Source organism: Vombatus ursinus, unplaced genomic scaffold, assembly GCF_900497805.2.
Source record: "Vombatus ursinus unplaced genomic scaffold, bare-nosed wombat genome assembly UNPS02005236.1, whole genome shotgun sequence".
Lineage (NCBI taxonomy): Eukaryota > Metazoa > Chordata > Mammalia > Diprotodontia > Vombatidae > Vombatus > Vombatus ursinus.
Window position 1 is genome coordinate 5,494,349 of NW_020945014.1, and position 21,380 is coordinate 5,515,728.

Consider the following 21,380-nt stretch of genomic DNA (forward strand, 5'->3'; position numbering starts at 1 on the left):
AATGTTATAGAAATTGCTTCCAAAAATTACCATTACTGTCCCTAAATCATATGAAATAAGGAGCATTAAGAGTTGTGAAAAGTATTAATCATAAACATTAACTTGATTTTGGTCTAGTTGAGGAATCATTAGCATATTTAGCTGTTGTCTTGTGTTAGTAACAAGTCCATACAATAAATGTCAGTTGAAATCACCAAGGGACCAAATTAATGCTTCTGTGTTGATATCTAACGGCTTTTGACACCAAGTTGCTCAGAAGCCATTGAGCCTCCTGCTGTGATTTAGAACCAGTAGGCCACCAAACTCAGGCTTCTTAAAATCTCTGCTTGTGTTTACACAAATCTCTGCAATCAATTTACCAACCATATATAAACTTTGATACATTGTACTTTTGGGTAGATTATAATAATGAGTTGGTATGAAACTATACTGAAGTGTTCAAACATTTTTTCAGGATCTAAAAGTAGTCTAAAACATGCCTTTTAGATTCCATGTATTTCAAAGAACAGGAGAGGAAAAAGAGAACATTTGAATTGGAGTTAGAATTCTAGTCATCACTAATAACCTAGTTGTGTTGCCTTTAGCAAATCAGGTAACCTGACTGGATTTAAGTCTTCTCGTTTGTTTGTTTTTTGGTTGGACTAGATAATCTATGTCTCCTCTAGCTCTAATACATTATCTTCTTTAAGGTCCCTTACAAATGTAATGTTGTATGTGTTTTAATATTCTGAGATTCTTCCTAGCACTAACATTTTATGATTCTAAGACTTGTAAGAAAGTCCACTATTAAGTCCCTTGTCTTAGAAATGGCTATTTACATCCCAAGAAGCTTACCCTCTTAACACTTAAAGTTATATCTTGAGATTTTTGTGTGACATTTAAAATTAAAAGCAACTCGAAACTCGCCCTCCCCCCCAATGTAGTACAGGTGAATCCAGTGAGCATTATAACATCTTGCTGAAAGGAAGAGGAGGAGGAGGAGGAAAGGCACCAGATGGAATTTTGCCTCCAATTTGCAAAACTGATACTGAAAAAATTGGAAATTGGATTTCTTCAGCACCTTTGTTGCTATTTCCTATACTGTTCTACAGAATCACCATTTTATTTTGCTTTCAAAAAAAACCCAAAAACCAAACCCAAAAAACCAAACCCAACAACCTTGTATTTTGCTCCAAAGGAAAAAAAAGTTAAACTAAAAACAAACCTTAAAAGTGCTTGAATGTTTTATATGAACATATCTTATAGAATGAGAGAGACAGGCTGGACTTCATTGGTGTCAGCTTGAATAGGTCATACATTTTTGTCAAATTTTGGTTTTAACAAATGAGTTAAAACAGCCTTAAAATTTAAAAACTACAAACACTTTCAATTGAGTAAAAACTGTCACTCTTCTATAAGGCTTATTTTCCAGCTTGAATAGAAGTTAGATGAGCAATTTAATGATGGGAGTCTAATAAAAAATGACCAGAGAGGTGAGATGTCTTTTGTAATAAATCAGTGAATAAGTATTTATTAAACACCTACTAAGTTGTAGCCAGTGTATTATTAGGTCCTGGAGTTATAGATGCAGTAGGGAGACAATCCCTGCCTACAAGTGTGTTGCAGTGCCAGGGCTAGAAATCAGGTCTTTGAACTTCTGTTTTAGTCCTCTTTCCACTTCACTGTGAATCTCTTGAAAGTTAGATGCATTGAATATAACCAATAGGTTAATTCCTTTCATTTTGATAACTGTAGAATTCTTGGAGACAGCATAATGGAATTTAATCCATCTAATTAAACTTAATATACTTAACATTAAGCCAATTAGATAATTTACATGATAGCAGTTAGAACTCTTTGGCAGACTTATTTTGTATACATTAAAGAAAATTTTTATTATTATGTTTCATGTTTTTTTCCATATACAAGTTAACATTACTGTACTCAAAATTAAGTGTAGTTGCTTTTCTGGTCTCATCAAAAAATAACCACCACCACCACCACCAATAATTAGATATAGGAATTTGTTTGGTTCATGATTTACCAATTAAACTACACTTCTGAATTCTCTAAAATCATTGCCATAATTTTTATGTTGTAAAACACATCATTTTTCCATTTCTCCTAAGCAACTTGTTTGGAATGGAGTAGAGATCAAACTAGGTAGATGGAATGTAATGGTAAAGAGGACCGAAGGAGAACTGGGTTCTAGCCCTGATGCTATCACACATTTGAGGGTTCTAGATCTGTCTCTTCTGTCTCCTAGTTGTGTGACTTTGGACCTTTGGTTTCAGAATGTAAAAATGGAAGTTAGGCTACATAATCCTTACTGTACCATCATATAGTTCTATCATTCTAAGGTGGTATCATTTTTGCGTGACAGATCTTGACTTCCTTTTGTTTCCCCTCTTTAGAAAAAAAGGATGTGACACAGAGCTTAGAAAGTTACACTTCAAAATGCCCAGGAACAATGGAGCTTCTCTCTCTCCCAGATGGACTAAACTTGCCTCCTGTCCCATTTACGAAACTTCCCATTGTAAGGTAAGAGAAATGCCAGCCTGATTGGGCACATGTGTGATTTATCCTTGGAGATTTTCCATTTGTTTGAGGTCTGAATGTAGACTTTGTTACTGTAAAGGATGATCCAGCTTAGTTGGATCCCATACCAAACTCTCCAAGCTTGTTTGCTCCCCACCTGCTTTTTACTGTTTTGAGACGCACTGCTGTTGATAATCATCTGTCATCTGCCCCTGTAATGTTATATAAATGAGCTTCCATTCTAAATTGGTGTTATTTTCTTCCTAGTTTGGAATCAACAGATTGTTTAAATAGGTTGGGTTGGAGTTGCTGTAATCTTATGTGTAGTACCATGTTCTTTGTCTTGGTTGGGTATTTACTCTGATTTGGTGTTTACTTTGACCATTCCATTAACCATTTTGTGATCTGACCAAGTACAGACAACTTAATGAGTTATGTCTACTGCCAAACATTTCTTGTCCATTTCAGGGTTTTTCCTTTCTGGGGCCCAGATCCCAACTCCATCATTCCCCCCTCAAACAAATGGGACCGAAATTCTTTTGGAGTAAGGGGCGAAGGTCTCAGCTTCTGAAACTGCTTCCTGCTGGCAAGGCGTGTAGAGCTGTCCCTGCCTCGAGGAGGTTCCAAAGAGGAGGTTGACTGGAACCAAGCATAGGCTACATCCAGGGAGCTATGGGGGGACATTGGCTGGTTCTCGCTGTTTGCTACCAACTGTTGTTGAATGGCCCATAGTCTGGAAGCCATAAATCTGACAGAAAAACTGCAGGGCCCAGATATAAAGCAGGGACTAGATTTAGGGCCCAACTTTGAGAAGATAAAACATCCTTAGCTCAATTTGGATTCAGATAATTCAGTTTTCCAACCATGCACTATCAAATCCACCTCATAGCCAGACTCAAGAATAGCCAGGTGGGTAACATTCTCTTTCAAAGGAACATAATTGGGAAACTGAGCCAGGAGGACCCCAACTTAGACTGAGGCTAAAATTGTCCTCTCAGCTTTTCCCAATGCTGACTTCCCACCAGTATCACCTTCTCTGAGTAGCTTGTGCCATTTCTCTCAGATGGTGGATTATTGATTATCGATGGATTATGACCCATCAGACAACTCAAAATAAAATCCTATGAGCTTTTACCTCAAACAGCAAGTTTCATTAATCACAGTTTAAGAAAAACTTTTCCAGGATTTACATCTCAAACTTAAGTTTGTCCTGGTGTAAAAAGCCAATCATTAGAGATTTCTATACACTTGCAAATTCTCAGCAAGCCATACATAACCCAAACAAACTCTTTGGCTAGTTTACACATTAAAACAATAACCAACAATAGCTAAATTATTTTAGCAGTAACCAAATTATGAAAAGTTGCTTGACATAACTGATACAGAAAATTCAAATTTGAAATTTGAAACAAACCCATTACCAATCAGGTGACTTCAGTTTTGTTAAATGCACTTCCAAATTACTTTACACAGAGAGTCAACATCTGATCATTAATGGTTAAAACTGCAAATTTAAAAGAGCATGCGTACCCAAGTTCAGAGGCCAGCTTCTTTACCTTGAGCAGGATGTGCTGAACTTGGGTGATGCTTCCAGGCAAAGGTTGAGCTGCTGCCCCTCCCCCTTCCTTCCTTTCCCAGGTGGGGGAGGTAGAAATCAAAGGTGAGGGGTAAAGGGGTGAAACTCTCTTCTCCTATGAGGGGGGTTAACACTCTCTTGACCCAAGGGAAGGGAGTGACCACATTGTACTGGTGTTTCAAAACTCCTTAATGATCAATCACAAAACCTCCAGAATATGCCAAGATATTTTTAGCTATTCTAACTGTCCCTGTAACTTCCATGAAGGAGGATTCAGAGGTGCAGAGGTAAGGGAAGTAAATAAGCCTCAGGGAACCAAAAAGCAGCTGCAGTATTCCCCAATTCCCTAGCGCCGCAGGAATTAACAGAATGGAGTGTACACTTTTGGATAGGGCATCTGTCCTTGTCCTCTATGCTGCAGAAGGTGTACCCATGGAAGGTCCATGGCCTTGAACTGACCCAGTGGACCGAGAGCCTGAAAGCGTCAGGCTGAGTGCGTGACAGCCTTGTAACTGTCTGCCCGAAAAGCACCTCCAAGCCTTGGTGCTTGGAGAGCAGCTCCAACTGCAGAACAGGAAAGGAGGGGAAGGGGGAGGCTTACGTACCTTCCAGTCTTGGCTGGAGAAGAACTTGGTGTTAGACAGTTTCCTCATAAGGGCCACCAAAATGATGCGGTTTAGGGGTTCAGGGATGCTGGGACCCTAATATCACAACACACGGGTCCTGCCTGAAAGAATTTAACCCAAGCCTTCTTTCAGCCAAAGACAAGGTTTATTAGAACATCCATCATATTGGGCAAGACTCTTAAGGAGTCTGAACATTAGTAAACTGTTGGCTAGATTATAAGAATCTAAGCAGTGGCTAGATTTTAGGAATCGAGCCAAGGTGACACATTTTTTTAAAGGCATTCAGAGATTGATTTTTCAGGATACAAAAATTTGAGAGAATGATTCAAAATAAAATGGAATGAGCAGTTAAGTGACTGAAAATATATAAATACATAACTACCAATCTGTATGTCTGCTTGGTCATCTCTATAAAATCTTTATAGGAATGATCTGCACGGATATTGGGAAGAAATTATAAGTAGAGAACATTCTGGCTTTCACCTCATCTTTAAAGTCACACAAGTGATTGAATGGTACAGAAAATAGAAGATACTGAAATATCTTTTATTTTTAATTTAAAAAATGTATATGACTGAATAGAACAAAATGCCACTTCAAAGGCTCTCTTCAAATAAGACATCTCTTATCCCCCACATATATAATTTCATTTTACAAGACTCTATGACAGATGCAACTATGTTTATTAGTTTATTTTTGTTTATTTGTTTATTTTATTCTGTTTATTGGAATGGAGTAGAAATCAAACTAGGTAGATGGACTGTAATGGTAAAGAGGACCAAAGTAGAGGTCAGGAGACCTGGGTTCTAGCCCTGGTGCTGTCATACACTTGAGGGTTCTAGATCTATCTCTTCTGTCTCCTACTTGTGTGACTTTGTTTGTTATTCTGCTGAGTACTGACATCAACCAAAGTGTAAAATAGGAAGAGATATACTCATCTACGGTGTTCACATTTGTCATGGGTGACAGCTTGCATAGTATAAAAGTCTCTTATTTGTGGCCCAGTTTTCTAAATGCTGTATTTGCAGATGAAATTGTATTAGTTGCATTCAGCCTCAGGAGATGACAAAGCCGCCTCAGTAAAATCCATAGGAATGTAAAAGAGATTGGTTTAACCATATACAGTGGTAAAACTAAGTATATGGAAAATAAATATTGCTCAACTATGACATGCAGCTGAATGAACAGCCTTTGGAATTAGTCCATTAATTTGTTTACCTTGGATAGATACCGGAGATGTCCTGGAGTCAGAATCAGGTAGAGGAGAAAGGGCTTGATCCCACCTAGTTAAATACATGGTGTTTTCAGAGTGTCAAAGGAAAGGTAATGTGATGGTCTTGCAACATGAACCCAGACAAACAACTTCCAATCTGGATCACTGAAACCAGCCATGTCTCCAGGTATCAGTTCATGGACTGAACAGACATTATTACTCCATTACTATCAACTATAAGAAGAATGAGATAGAACAGAAGATGTTGCTAAATTTGCATAAGAAGAGTTGGATGCTAAGTTTGACATTTCAGAACTACAGTGAACATTATGCACTCAATGAATCTGTAGTACAGGAGTTGTTGGAATTAGCTAAGGCTTACAATAAAATAGTAGAAGAAGAAAGTAATATGACATCTGAATGGCTGGCAGTAAAGAGTGGTGGCAAGTAGGACCCAAAGCATCATTTGGAAGAACATGTGGATGTGCTTTTGACCTCACATATTGTCCAGTGTTTAGCAGCTATGTTGGATACTATTGTAATTCAGATAAAAAACAGCAGAAAACTCTCAGTGATACTTTCAGTTTATATTTGTCTACTGTTTCTAAAGCTTACAATCAGTCAGCTGCCGAAGGTGTATTTGGTTAAATGGAAGACATCTGGCATCATTTGCGGTTCACAAGCAGCATTAGAACACCTTTGGGTCCCTGTTGTGCAGTTATTTCTGTTTGTTTCAGTCAGGGTCTTTGCAGATTCCAAAGTAGCACAAGACTACGTCAAAGTGGACAGATTTTATTAAGTCACCATTTACTATTTGAACAAATTAGTAGTACATAAATATTTTCATTATTAATACATAGTAAAAATATGTTCACAATAAAAAAATGTTTCATCCCCTCTCTCCTCAGGCAGCTTATTGGCCAAAAAAAACGTTCTCTCATCCCAGTATTTTCAGTATTTTCCTGGTGATGCTCAGTAGCTACAAGTCAAAGAATGTTAGGATCCCAGAAGAGTGAAGTTGCTAAAGAACTCAAAGGAGGCATGGTGGATTTAAGCAGTCTGCCACATAGTACCAGTGATGAATGGCAAGTGATTAATGACAAAGTATTATTGAGGACATATGTATACCTGGAAAGGGAAATGGCTGGTTATTGAGTAAGATTCATAACTGAGATATGGATAGTTTGAGTATTACGATATCCTAGAAATATTAAAAAATACGACGAGGCCTGCACTGTGTTGGGTAGATCATCTAAACTGTTAATCAAGCCTCCTAAGTGATTGCTCCAGAATTTGTGAAAACAAGTTTGGTATTTTGTGCCTCATAAGCACCAAAAATCATTTTAAGTTTTTTGCTTCCTTATAGCAAGTAGCTAATAATAGCTAACTTTGCACAATGCTTTAAATTGAACAGAATGCTGGACATATATTATTTCATTTTATTCACATAACAGCCCTCCAAAGTAAAAGTCTCTTGTGTAGTTATTATTCCCCATTTTCTAGATGAGAAAACTGAAGGTGACAGAGTTTACCCAGAGTCACAGAACTAGGAAGTGCCTGAGGCAGGATTGTCATATGGATTGTCATATTGTCACTGGAAGGCCAGTGTTGTGTCCATGATGACACTTAGCAGCATCTGGTCCATGAGAGGCTTGTTTATTAGAATCACCATACTCTAGGCCAGGAGTCAACCAACTCTGGCCACAGAGATACTGGGTGGGATTTGGGCTGGGGTGGGGTCTGCCAACCTTTGCTGTAGTCTGTCCAACAAAACTCAAACCTTTCTTTAAGAGCGATGTTGTAACATTGTTGTGAAATAGGAAGGAAAGGAGCATGCCTCAAAAACAATGTAAAATTAAATGTAGTTTTCTAAATTAGCTGTGCTTTGCCTTTGCCCCAGGATACAACATTAGTTAAACTTTAGGAAGTTGTCCTCCAGCCAAACTGGAAGACTCTCTGTCCCCTGCACGTGTACTGTGCTTTTCCACTTCTGCTCGTGGTCTTCTCTTTGCCTAGAATGTTTCAGCCTCTTTAGTTTCTGCCTCCCTGCCCTCACCCAAGACTTGTTCAAATGCTTCCTCTTCCATCTGATTGAAGAATAATATTTGACATTTATATAGCTTAAGGTTTTCAGAGAGCTAGTGTCTCATTATCTCGATGAAGCATAGACCCAGAGAGGTTGTGAATCATATGTGTATCAGAATCAGAGACAGGATTTGAACACAGGTCTCTGCTTTCTCCAAGTTCATTGCTCATTCTACTGTCCAGTGCTGCTGTCTCATAACACTTTGTACTTCTCATTTTAATCTAATTTGTAAGTTGTTTATCTGTATTCAAGGTTTTCCTCAGGTACTTAGCAGCTGTGTGAACCTGTGCAAGCAATTTATTTGTGGTCTGTGCCTCAGGGTCCTCATCTGTAAAACGGTGATAATAATATCACCTCCCTTGCAAGGGAGGGTCAAGTGTGAGGATCAAGTGATAATAATAAATATAGAACACCTTTCAAACCTTAAAGCACTATATAAATGTTAGCTATTAGTATTAACTATTATTTTTATCGGAGGCACCTACGTGGTGCAGCAGGTGCAACTCTGGACTACATCCAGAGTCTGGAAGTCTTCAGTTCAAATCCTACTTCTGACATTAGCGATGTGATCCTGGGCAAGTCAGTTAAACTTTGTACCTCAGTCTCTTCATCTGTAAAATGGGAATAATAATAGCACCTACCTCCCAGTGTTCTTGTGAGGATAAAATGGAATAATATTTTTAAAGTGCTTTGCAAATCTTAAAGAGCTATATTAATGGCAGCTGTTATTTATGCTTTATCTCTCTGACTAGACAGTTCTATGAGGTTGGGTATTGTGTATTATTTATCTTTGTATTGCTGGCAGTACTGAATAGAGTTATTGTTTTGAATAAATAGTTGTAGAAAGATCTTAAGTTGGGTAGCAGATGCTTATAGTCTTTTTCAATAGTCAATAAACATTTATTAAACACTGACTATGTAGTAGGCACTATGCTAAGCACTAGGGAAACAGATAAGGAAAAACCTCTGCCTTCAAGGAGCTCATAGAGAAAAAGGGGCAGAATTGGAGATGAAACATATTGGGGTAGAAAGTGTACTCAGGGGGCACTCAAGAGACCTGAGGCCTCGTCCTAGCTTTGACAATGTAACTGTGGGCAAGTTATTGTTCATGTATACTTGTTTTCATTTGTGAAATAAGTAAATTGGACTGGATGAGCTCTCAGATTCTACTTAGTTTGAAAGACTTTATAACACTAAGATCTCTGCAGAAAAAGTCCTGAACATAGTACATTTTAATTTTGAAAATGACTGGGATATATGTATGAATGCTGAAGCTGAGATGTTCAAAAATGGTACAAAAAAGTTCCATTTGATATATGACTTTAAGAGACATTATTAACTTTGTAATATCTTTTTTTTTTTTTTTTTGAGTGAGGCAGTTGGGGTTAAGTGACTTGCCCAGAGTTACACAGCTAGTGAGTGTTATGTGTCTGAGGCTGGATTTGAACTCAGGTCCTCCTGACTCCAGGGCCAGTGCTGTATCCACTGTGCCACCTATCTGCCCCGTAATATCTTTTTTTCACTTTAAATTTTTAAAAACATTTTTCAGTCAGCAAAAATCTGCCTTATAACCATCCTACCTCAAATCTCCCCCTTATTCCCCATTGAGAACAAAAAGAAAACCAAAACCCATTACTAAAATGTGTAGTTAATCAGAACAAATTTCCATATTGGCCATGTCCAAATATTTTTTAGATCTGATTCTGAATTTTTATCAGGAGGTGGTTAGCATGTTTCATTTTTATTCCTCTGGAATTGTAGTTGGTTAAACTGATCAGAGTTCCCAATGCTTTCAAAGTTGCATGTCTTTGCCATATTGTTGTCACTGAATAAATTGTTCTCTGGGTTCTGTTCACTTCACTCTGCATCAGTTCATAAAATATTGCCAGGTTTCTCAGAAATAGTCCTGTTCATCATTTCTTATAGCACAATAGTATTCCATCACATTCATATACCATAACTTGTTCATCCATTCCCCAGTTTATGACACCCTCTCAGATTCCTGTTCTTTGCCATTCCAAAATAGTTATAAATATTTTTTATATCCCTGGAATTTGTTTTGCTTAGGACTAATCCCTCCCTTAATCTACTCTCTGTCTTATTCCCCTTCACCTCTTCTCCACTTTCCCTCATATTTCTTTGTTAAGTGAAATATATTTCTCTGTCTTTTTGCTGTTCTTCACAAATGACACTCCATCTCTTGACTCTCTGTTTTTTCATTGGCTTCTGTACCCTATGCTTGTAATGTTCTCCCTCCTCCTCTCCACCTCCTGGCTTCCTTTAAGATTCAGCTCAAATTCACCTTCTTCCAAAGAACTTTCCTCTTCCACTCTACTGCTATTAGTTTTCTTCTGAGATTGCCACTGTTTTAGACTGTGTATATCTGGTCTGTACTTAGTTGTTTGCATGTTGTTTCCCCATTAGAAAGTGAGCTCCTCAAGGGCAGGGGTTGCTCTTGCCTTTGTATCCCCAGTACTTGGCACAGTGCCTGGCACATAGTGGGTGCCTAATAAATGATAACTGACAAACACTGTGGGTTGTTCGACTACATATCAGTCTGGATAATAAGTACTCTTTAATTAGATTTTTTTTCTTTGTGGTTAGTTATGCTAAATTCTTTGAACTATTATGGATATCAGGAGGCTCTACCATGTTCCAGGATTTAGTGCAATCATCACATTGTCATCTGTAACACAGTGTCATTTGTAAACAGAAACATCTACAGCTAATTCCCTTTTGATTTCCATTGTGCCATCCTTTATTACAGTTGTGACTTCCCTTAGTAATTAATTGAAAAATTGGGAAGAATTCCAGAAGTTAAACTTTAACTCAGAACATGAAGTACATCTCTAGAATCACCAACAGGTTGCTATTCAGTCACTTTGTGAAGACCGTCAGTGCTGGAGAACTCAATACTTGTTGGGGCACCAATTCCATTTTTAGATAGCTCTAATCCTTAAGATATCTTATGTTTTTCTTTCCAGTAAAGTCCTACACTCTTCACAAAAGTCCTGTTTCTCATGTATGATGGATGTGATCCTGGGTTTTGCAAGGTTGTCCCAGTGGAACAGAAGCTCTATTACAAAAAAAAAAAAAAGGTGCCTGAGAAAATATTAAAATTACTGACTCATTTGTCTACTTTCTCATTATCTATAAAATTGTTGTGGGAATAATAAATACATATGTGGGAGATATACTTAATAAAGTTATAAGAAGGGAACAAGCAGGCTTCTGCCACTGATATTCTACAGTAGACCATAAACTGCAGTCACATGATTCACTGAAAAGTACAGAGAATATAAAACCTCACGACTACTTGTTAACAGAAAAAAAGCACATTTAATCTAGTAAAACAAAGATACTACGTAACAAACTTTTCTTCATTAATATTTCTTCCATGTTTGTGCTATAATCATAAGATTCCTGGAAAGATACAATAGAGATAACTTTGACTTTTGATTAGTACTGCTAAAGGAGAGGCAGCCTGCTGTAGTGGATAGGAGGTTGGCCTTGAAGACCTGGGTTTCAGTCCTGACTCTGACATATACTGGCTATGTGATATTAGGCAATTCACCAACTAGAACTACAAATTGCTGGAAAGATGCTGACCTGAATGTTAAAGGAAATCCCTTACAAGAAATAACTTATACCAATAAATCACAAGTCCACCCCCTATTCCTTCCGTACTCTGTATTGATTGGTAAGACAGAGCTATGTACTCAGCAAAGGTATTTGGCATGGTCATGGAGGATGTGGAGGTCATAGTCCAAATAGAAAGGGAATTCCTCTGTAGATGTTCCTATTTGCCAATGACATTGTACTGATTTCCCTAAGCCATAAAAATTGTAAACCGTGTAAATATCCATAATCATTCAAAAAAGTTTGGTTTAACTCTTCATAAATGAAAAAAAAATGTAGTTAAAGAGTACTAATTATCCAGGCTGTTAAGCAATTTGGACAACCCATAGTATATCTGTCAAAACATATATCTTGTACAATCATCCCAAGTGAACAATGAATTGATCAGGAAGCCTGGGATTGGATAGTAGGAAGAGAATAAGCTATATTGTATTTGAAAAATCATGCAACACTTGTAACTTCAACCTCCTCTTTTCTTAAATTCAACATGGCCAAAACTGAACTCATTATTCCCCACCTCCCCCTAAATCCCCTGGCTTCTTTTCTTTCCCATTATTGTTGAGGATACCACTATCCTTTTAGTCACCCCAGCTTGCAGTCTAGGTGTCCTCCTTCACTCCTCACTCTTTCACCCCCACAACCAATCTGTTGCTAAGGCCTGTCGATTTTATTTTTGTCACATCTCTCACATATGCCCCCTTGTCTCCTCTGACGCTGCCACCACCAGGTGCTGTAGGTTCTTATCACCTCACACCTGGACTGTTGCAATAGCCTGCTGATTGGGTTCCCTGCAGTAAGTCTCCCCTCATCCCAGTCCATCTTTCATTCAGCTGTCAAAGTGATCTTAGTAAGGCTGACCATGTCACCACCTACTCGATAAACTCTAGTGGCTCTTTGCCACCTTCAGGATCAAATACAAAAACCTTTCTTTGGCAAAAGCTCTTCCTAACCTGCCCTGCCCCCATTTCTGTTCTTTTTATACCCAATCCTCCCCTTTCCACACATACCCCTGCCCCAATTCTTTAATACTTATCCCTTGTTTCTCTCAAAATCACAGAATCTGTAGCTGGAAGCTACTGTAGAGGTTTCTAAACCCAAACCACAATAGGAATCTTTTCTACAACATCCATGAGACATAGCTATCCTCACCTCAAAGAGTTCTAGTGGAGGAGAAATTATATCTTGTGTCATAGAAATTCAGTTTTGGATAGTTCTAAATGTTATAAAGTTTTTTATTGCATTGAACTAAAAGCCATCCCTTTGCAACTTGTTGCAAATTCTGTCCTGTGGGGATGAACAGAACGACTTCAATCCTTCCACCTGATACTGCTTCAAATACTTGAAAGCAACTATTATTATGATCCTCTTAGTCTTCTTTTCTCTGTGTGAAACAGTCTTTTATGTAATTTGCATGTGGCAAAATTTACAGTTTTTTTTTTTTTGCCATCCTGCTTTTCAAAAGGAAAGAGGAAAACTCATGTATTTAGGCATCTTGGTAGTACAGTACATAGAGTGCTGGTCTTCGAGTCAGGAAACCTGAGTTCAAATTCTGCCTCGTTCAATCACTAAATATTTATCAAATGCTTACTATGTGCCAGACACTCTGCTGAACACTTATATATGTGTAATCTTGGGCAAGTCACTTAATATTCCATGCCTTGGGTTCCTTATCTGTAAAATGGGGATGATAGTAGCATTTATCTCCCAGAATTTTTATAAGGTTCAAATGAAAGAACATGTAAAGTGTTTTGCGTACCTTAAAGAGCTATATAAATGCTAGCTGCCATTATTATTATTATTGTTACTATTATTATAATCATATTTTGTTTTAAATTCACCAGGGGGAGTTTGCCTGTGGAAAGACTCCTCTGGTGAATCCATGTATAAGATGATGAATCCTTTTGTAGAATGCCTAACCCCACACATATGTTGTAAATCTGGATTTGTGGGATTCTCATTGTTACTTACCATGATATAAGACATGTTGCTGTTCTAAGAATAAAACTTCTTTTCTCATTCTCTAGATACAGAATAAGATATTTATGCTTATTTTTTCTTTCTTTGGCTGATAGCCAGTTTTCAGCTCATTGAGATAAATTTCCTCCTTTCTCTCTCTGTGTTGCAGTTATTAATGTGTGACACATTTCATAGCAATCCTGGTGAAAACTGAATTGCATGCTATGATATTCTCTGCCTTTTCCCCATTTGCTAAAGGATTTTAGTAAGCTACTCAGTTATAATGACTTTAAATCCTAGGGAGACATTAGGTTCTTATTCCTTATCCTTTATATTCCTATTCCTTAAGTGAAGGCTGTGTTATAGTGCATGAGTCAAGAGAACCATGTTTGAATCCAAGTTTTTCCATTTTTATTTACTAGGTATATGATCTTCGAGCAGTCATTTTACTGCGCAGAACTTCACTTAACCTCATTTATAAAATGAAGATAATCATACTTCAGCTATATGTTGTACAGGATTATCCAATCTAATTCAACAGATTAATTAAATAGTTATTAGATAGATCCAAAAAATTTATTAGGCACTGTGTATCTTCCAGGCACCTTGCTAAACCCAGGGGGGAAAAACCAACCACCCAGTTACATTTTTTTTTTAAAGAGCATAAATCTGTGATCAGATTAAAAAAAACACTGATAAATAAATACAAGATAATTTGAAGGAGAGAACGCTAACCACTCTAGGGGATGTGGGGGACAGCTTATGCAGTGACATAGAGAAGGGAGCCAGAATGTAAAATTTGGTGAGTTGTTTGTAGGCCACTTTGACTAGTAAGTAGATTGTTTGTTGGGGAGGAATGTGAAATAAGACTTGAAAGGTAGACTGGAAGCAGACTATGGAGGGCTTTAAATGTCAGACTGAGAAATTTTTATTTTATCCTAGAGATAGTAGAGAGCAACTGAAGATTTTGAAGCAGGGCATGACATTGTCAGATCTAAGTTTTAGAAAAACTGTTTTGTCATCTTTGACAAATTTGGGCTTTGGAAAAATTATTTTGGTAGCTTTGTGGAGAGGGGAGAGACTGGAAACAGGGAAGCCAGTTAGAAGACTGTTGTAGTCTAGACTAGAGATGATGCCAACCTAAAGTATGATCAAAGCTTTGTAGAATGGAGCAAAGATAGGGGACAATAGATTGAGATGCTTAAGGTCAAATGTAGGATTTTAAGGACGTAAATCCTGTATAGGTGGCTAGGTGGTGCAGTGGATAGAGCGCTGGGCCTGGAATCAAGAAGACCTGAGTTCAAATCCTGCCTCAGACACTTTCCAGCTGTGAAACCCTAGGCAAGTCACTTAACCTCTGTTTGCCTTAATCCCCTGGAGAAGGAAATGGCAAACCACTCTAGTGTGTTGCCAAGAAAACCCTACAGATTGGCCTGCTGAGGTCCATGGAGTCATGAAGAGTTGGATATGGCTGAACAGTAACAAAGTCCTGTAAAGTACTATATAATTGTGGACTGTTTCCTAGTATCTGGTATGGCATACCCTCCTCTTGGGAATTTAGAACTTTTGATAAGTGTCTGATGGTATACACTGGTTAAAGTTATAAAATGATTGGAGTTGTTACTTCTCTGTCCCCTTTTTCAGCAAATTCAGCAAATAGTCATTAAGTTGTTTTAAAGATCAGGTACTTTGTTTTGTCCTGGCTGTATAATGATAACAAATCACACAGTTCTTACAGTCATGGAATTTATACATTAATAGGTTATGAAATATACAAACTTATGTGCATATAAATATGATAGAAAGCTGACTATGACTAACTGGTGTTTTTTATGGAGTTAATACCCCTTATGGTTTATTTATTTTGCCTGATATCAGTTCAATTCAGTAAATACTTATTAATCACAGAGCACTATGCTAGGGACTGGCTAAGATAGAAAAGTAAAAAAAAAAAATTTAACATCTGCTCTACAGGAGCTTACAATCTAGTGTTGTTATTGTTGTTTCAGTCATGTCTGACTCTCTGTGACCCTGTTTGGGGTCTTCTTGGCAGAGATACTGGATTGGTTTGCTATTTCCTCTCCTGCTCATTTTACAGAGGAAGAAACGGAGGTAAACAGGATTAAGTGACTTGCTCACACAGCTAGTGAGTTTCAGGTCTTCCTGACTCCAGGCCCAACATTCTATCCACTGTGCCACCTAGTAGGGGAATACAATATATGCACAACTAATAATGATACAAAGTGGAATGTTTTAAGTGAATTATATAAAAGCAAAACAAGTAGCCTAGAAATATCTGTGGATGGGAAGAACATTTCTGATTTCAGGAACATGGATCAAGTAAAAGTACCTAGAGGAAGTAGCATTTGAATTGTGATTTGAAGTATGGCCAGGATTTTATTAGACTGGAGATGGGAGGAGAAGGTATTCCAGAGAAAGTCTCAACAAAGGAAAGAGAAGTGAGATGGCATGGGATCTGCACTGTGACTTACAAGTGATGCAGTTTGGTTAGAGAATCAATTGCATCGATTAATTTCCATGTATGAAACATTTGGATCAGCAAATTAAGAATCAAATAAGCAAATGTATTTTGAGTTATTCCTCTCAATAAATTTGCTTTCAGATTTACATGACTCTTCACTAATTAGTGTTCTAATCTTGCTTTACTCGATTCCAATTAAATATAACATTTAGAGGAGCGTTACTTGATTCTATTTTTAAGCTCTTTAAAAATGCCAACACTTTCCATATTGAACTTCTAAAAATAACTTATCTTTGAAAACATTATTCTTCAAACTGTGTGTTACCACTAGCATAATTATATACCAAATGTGGTCTTATTTGTTCTACATTAGTATTGATTTACTTTTCCAACATCTTAGGTCTTTTACCGGCAATTCCAACAAAGATTTATTCTTTATTCATTATACTTCAGTTATTAAATATGATTAGATGACATTTTATGGAAATGATCAAATAGGAGCAGGTGTTCATGTTCAGTTAATATGTAACTTTCTTTCCTGATCATACTTAAAGAGTCTCATGTGCTATTCCTTTAAATGCTTCTTGTATAGCAGAATTCTATGATTATGGTAGGTTAGAGGCAGAATCGTTAATTTACTTCATCTAATTAATAATTCATCTAATTCATTTAATATTTCTTAAGTATCTGCTATGTAGAGTACACTGTGCTCAGCCCTTGTGGAGATAAGGGATACAAGGATTAAATGAAACCTAATTTCTGCTCTGAGGGAGTTTATAATCTAGTATATCCAGAGAGTATCATAGGGGAGGAAGCTATTTAAAGCCAGTATACCAGGTTATTACATATCAATCTGCCAGGTGACTATACCATTTTATAGAATCATAGGACCTTTTACTTGGAATTACCTTCCAAGGTTATTCCAAATTCTTCATGAAACATGAATCCCTCTTACAATAGTTTTCTCTGCTTGAACATGTTTAGTGACAGAGATTCATTGCTCACAAGGGAGCCATTTGTTTCTTTGTTAGAAATCTCTGTAATTAGAGCAGAAATCTGAGTCTTTGTACTTGGTTCTAGTTCTCTCCCTTATGTCTAAGTATTGTTCTTTACTGTGCTATTCAATGGCAATAATCATGTCCTCTTTAAACCCTCTCTTCAAAGTCTTTGGTTTGTGGTCTGAAGGTATAATCGAATGATGAAATAATTTTGATTGAGAACAACTTATTCTGAAATCCACTTTTGTATTTATGAGTGATAGCAGTGAACTGTATGCTTTCTCACATATAGGGTCTTAAGAATCTTAGAAGCTGTTCATGGTACTTAGTTATGTACCGTGCATATTCAGCTGGGAAGTCATGTGCTGGTTTCTCATTTGGTGGTGCAGTGGATAGAGCACTGGTACTAGAGTCGGGAAGAGTTCAAATCCATCCTCCAACACTTGCTAGCTATGTGACCCTGAGCAAGTCACTTAGCCCTGTTTGCCTCAGTTTCCCCATCGGCAAAATGAGCTGGAGAAGGAAAAGACAAATGTGTCATTTAATATCTGAAGTATAATAAATGAATCTTTGCCAAGAAAACTGCAAATGTGGTCATGAAGAGTCAGACACGACTGAAAAATGACTGAACAACAACTGAGGATACAGAGACAAAATGATGGATACTCCTTGATCTCAAGGAGTTTATAATCTGTCAAAGAAGCAGTAGGTACATAGATAAGAAAATAAAAAATATGCAAAGTTAATACAAGATAATTTCTGGAAGTAGGGAGGCAGTAACAGCTGGCAGGAAGGTTGGGGGGGGTGAGAGCCGGGGAGAAAGGTAAGTCTTCATATAGGATGTGACAGATGGAGACGTGAGAAGGAAGTGTACTTGGCATGACAGACAAATCCTATGTAAAGGTATGAAGATGAAATGGAATATGCAAAGACATATAGATAGGAGATAGAATGTTGCATAGGGACAGTAGCAAGTAAGCTTTTTTTACATGCAGTGTGACATAGGCTTTTATTTTAGGATTTGCAGTAATAGGGTTTGCAAAGGGCAATGAGATGCAGTAAGCCTGCAAAGTTAGGCTAGAGCCAGCTTTGTATTTCAAATAGATGAGTTTCCTTTTGATCTCAGTGGAAGGAAGAAAGGAAGGAAAAAATGAATGAAGGAAGGAAATAGTCATTTATTAAGCCGCTATTATATGCCAGACACTGTGCTAAGTGCTTTACAAACTGTATCTCATTTAATCCTCATAACAACCCAGGAGGTAGGTTCTATTATTATCTCCATTTTACAGTTAAAGAAGCTGAGGAAGGCACAGGTTAAGTAACTTGCCCAGGGTCATAAAGTTAATAAGTGTCTGAGGCTGGATTTGAACTCAGATCTCCTAGCACTCTGCCCATTCTGCTAACTAGGAAGTTACTGAAGCTTTTTCAGCAATAAACTGATATGGGTTGATCTGTGTTTTAGAGATATCTGTATTAAAGTTATATGTAGGATGGACTGGAGAGGATAAAGACAAATTAGGAGCCTATTACGATGGCCCAGGTGAGCGCTGGTGAGAGACTGAATTAGGGAAGTGGTTGTGTGGATGGAAGGAAGGTGGCAGATATAAGAGGTGTGAGGGAAGAAACACCAAGAATTGGGAACGGATTGAGTGTGAAGGGTCAGGGAGAATGAAGAGTCTAGGATTACTCCACAGTTTGGAATCTGGATAAATGGGAGGATGGTGATACCCTCAGCAGGAATAGGGAAATTAGGAAGAAAGTTCAATTTGGGAGAAAATGATAAAGTTTTATTTGGAACATGTTGAATTTGAGATGTCTGTGGGATGTCTGTACAGAAAGGGCCTGTAGGAAGTTGGTGGTGCAAGACTGGAGTTTAGGAGAGTGACTAGTACTGCATGTGTAGATCTGGTAGGCTTTTTCTTAGAGATACTTGAACCCATGGAAGCTAATACAGTCATCAAGGCAGAAGGAATAGAGAATACAAAGAAAAGGTGCCAACACAGGCACACCCATAATTAGGGGATAGGACACTGATGATGATGATTAAGCACAGAAGACCCAACGGGTCGCTGCACCCTTGTTCAGTATGGTGGCTTTTATTTCATGGCTTATATTGTTCCTTCGTTAGTAAATTTTGTTAGTTCTTATAGCATTACCTTGATTTGTGTTATTATTTTATAGCACTTCCTTTGGTTTTTGTTTCACTGAGTGTGATGGAAAAAAAAATCAACTTGAAATAAGAGAACCCAAGTTTGAATTATTTCTTTTCTACTTGCTGTGTGTGCTCTTGGTCAAGGTGACCTGGAGGTCTTTTCCAGTTCTAGCATTCTGTAATTATGTGGCAATGTCTCTGAGCCTCACTTTCCTCATCTGTAAAAAGGCAATAATATTTTTCCTACTTACCTTCTGGGGTTGTTGTGAGGAAAGCATTTTGTGATAGATGTGAGTGATTATCATCATCATTATTATTATCTACTACTTTGCTATTATCATTAATTGTGAGTGATTATCATCATTATTATTGTTATCTACTAGTATTGCTATTATTATTATTATCTACTACTTTGCTAAAATGATTTTTCCTGTACAAGTGGAATTCTTCATGTTTAACCTGAAATTGAATGGAAAAAACAGCTTGTAATTTTTTTTTTCATTCCATTTGAATCAATAGGCGTGTGAAACTCTTGAACCTCCCAGCCAGCCTTCAGCCCCAGAAAATGAAAAGCTTACTGGGTCAAAACATGTCAACCAAGAGCCCCTTCATTTACTCTCCAATTATTGCACATAACCGTGGAGAAGAGCGAAGCAAGAAAATAGGTGGGTATTTTTAGCTCTATGAACCATGTTTTGGGATTTGCATTTTCTTCACCCCTTTTTTTTCCCTTTGATTCGAATGAGTGGTATTTGAATTTAATACTGTGCATGCATTCCTTTTGTAGACTTTCTACAGTACTTCAGATGTCTAGCCAGTCTGCAAGGCATTTGCATATAGACATGATTTGCAAAATACATAGTAAAATTGGTTTATTTCCCCTCATTTCCCTCTTTCTTTATACTCTCCCATTTGCTGACTTCATTAATCTTGTGGGTTTAATTATCATCTCTTTGTTATCATCTCAAGTCAATCTTAATTATCATCAATCTTAATTATCATCTCAAGTCTATATATCTAGTCTTAATCTCTTAACTCTGGCCCTTTACCACCAACTGCCTATTGGGCATTTCTAACTGAGTGTTTCATGGATACCTCAAATTCAACATCTCTGAAACAGAAATCATTATCTTTACCTCTCAAGTTACTAGATTCAACTACTTAGGTTTAAAATTTTAGTATACAGACATGATGTTATGGATATGAATTCAATGCCTCAGATTTTCTTCCTTCTGACTACACATGTATATTATTATTTCCTTTCCTCTTCATGAACTTCTTCTTACTGCTACTGCCCACTCAAATTTATCTTGTAGTTACTTTGAATATATTTTGCATTTACTTATATTTGTGTATATTTCTTTTCTAACAGAATATAGTCTTCTTGAGTGGAAGGATTGTTTTATTTTTGTCTTTGTCTCCTCAGCACCTAACTTAGTGTCTGGCATATAATAGGCATTTGCTTATTGATTAATTGAGTAATCAGGGTGCATCCTCCACTAGTTATACTTCAGCTGCTAATTGTCCTTGAATTCGTTGGGGAGAAGCATGTTTGGTATATTTTACTAAGAGGTAAATTCTCTTTGGAATAGGAGAAAGAAAATAAATGAAAAGGGTTTCTTGCCCTCATGAAACTTAATATCACATCTTTTTCTGATTATTTCATATGTATAAGTCTTATTTTACATAAAGAATATATGCCCCCTGAAGACTGGGTCCTTGCTTTCTTCCTCTTTTGTACTGTCCCATAGTGCCCAGGACAGACCTAATAGTCAATAAAATCTGCTTATTTGAATTGATTTACCGTGTATGTGTGTGTGTGTGTGTATCTATCTGTCTATCTTTATATATGTGTATATGTATGTATATATGTGTATATATATATGTATGTGTGTGTATGTATGTGTATATATATGTATATATATGTGTATATATATATATATATATATATGTATGTATGAAAACCATAATCAGGAAGACAGAATAATTGAGCCATGGGGCAAAAAGACAGTAGTTGCTGTCAGTAGCCCTAATGCAAGCATCAGTTTCTCTCATTCCCAGGGTGTTTGTTGTTCCAGTTTTTAAAAGCAGAATTAATGTTGTTTTGGGGGCTGATTTTTTTTTTTCCTCTTGAA

At 37.2% G+C, this 21,380-nt stretch overlaps 1 protein-coding gene across 2 annotated transcripts in view; it reads left to right on the forward strand.

Annotated features, from left to right (window-relative positions):
* The window catches only part of TRAPPC9 (trafficking protein particle complex 9), a 964,950-nt gene that overhangs the window by 155,992 nt on the left and 787,578 nt on the right, over positions 1-21,380 (forward strand). For both annotated transcript variants that reach the window (XM_027844988.1, XM_027844994.1), the window contains 2 exons: positions 2,394-2,520; positions 19,765-19,910. In XM_027844988.1, the coding sequence (XP_027700789.1) occupies positions 2,394-2,520; positions 19,765-19,910 (273 nt within the window). The remainder of the gene's footprint in view (positions 1-2,393; positions 2,521-19,764; positions 19,911-21,380) is intronic.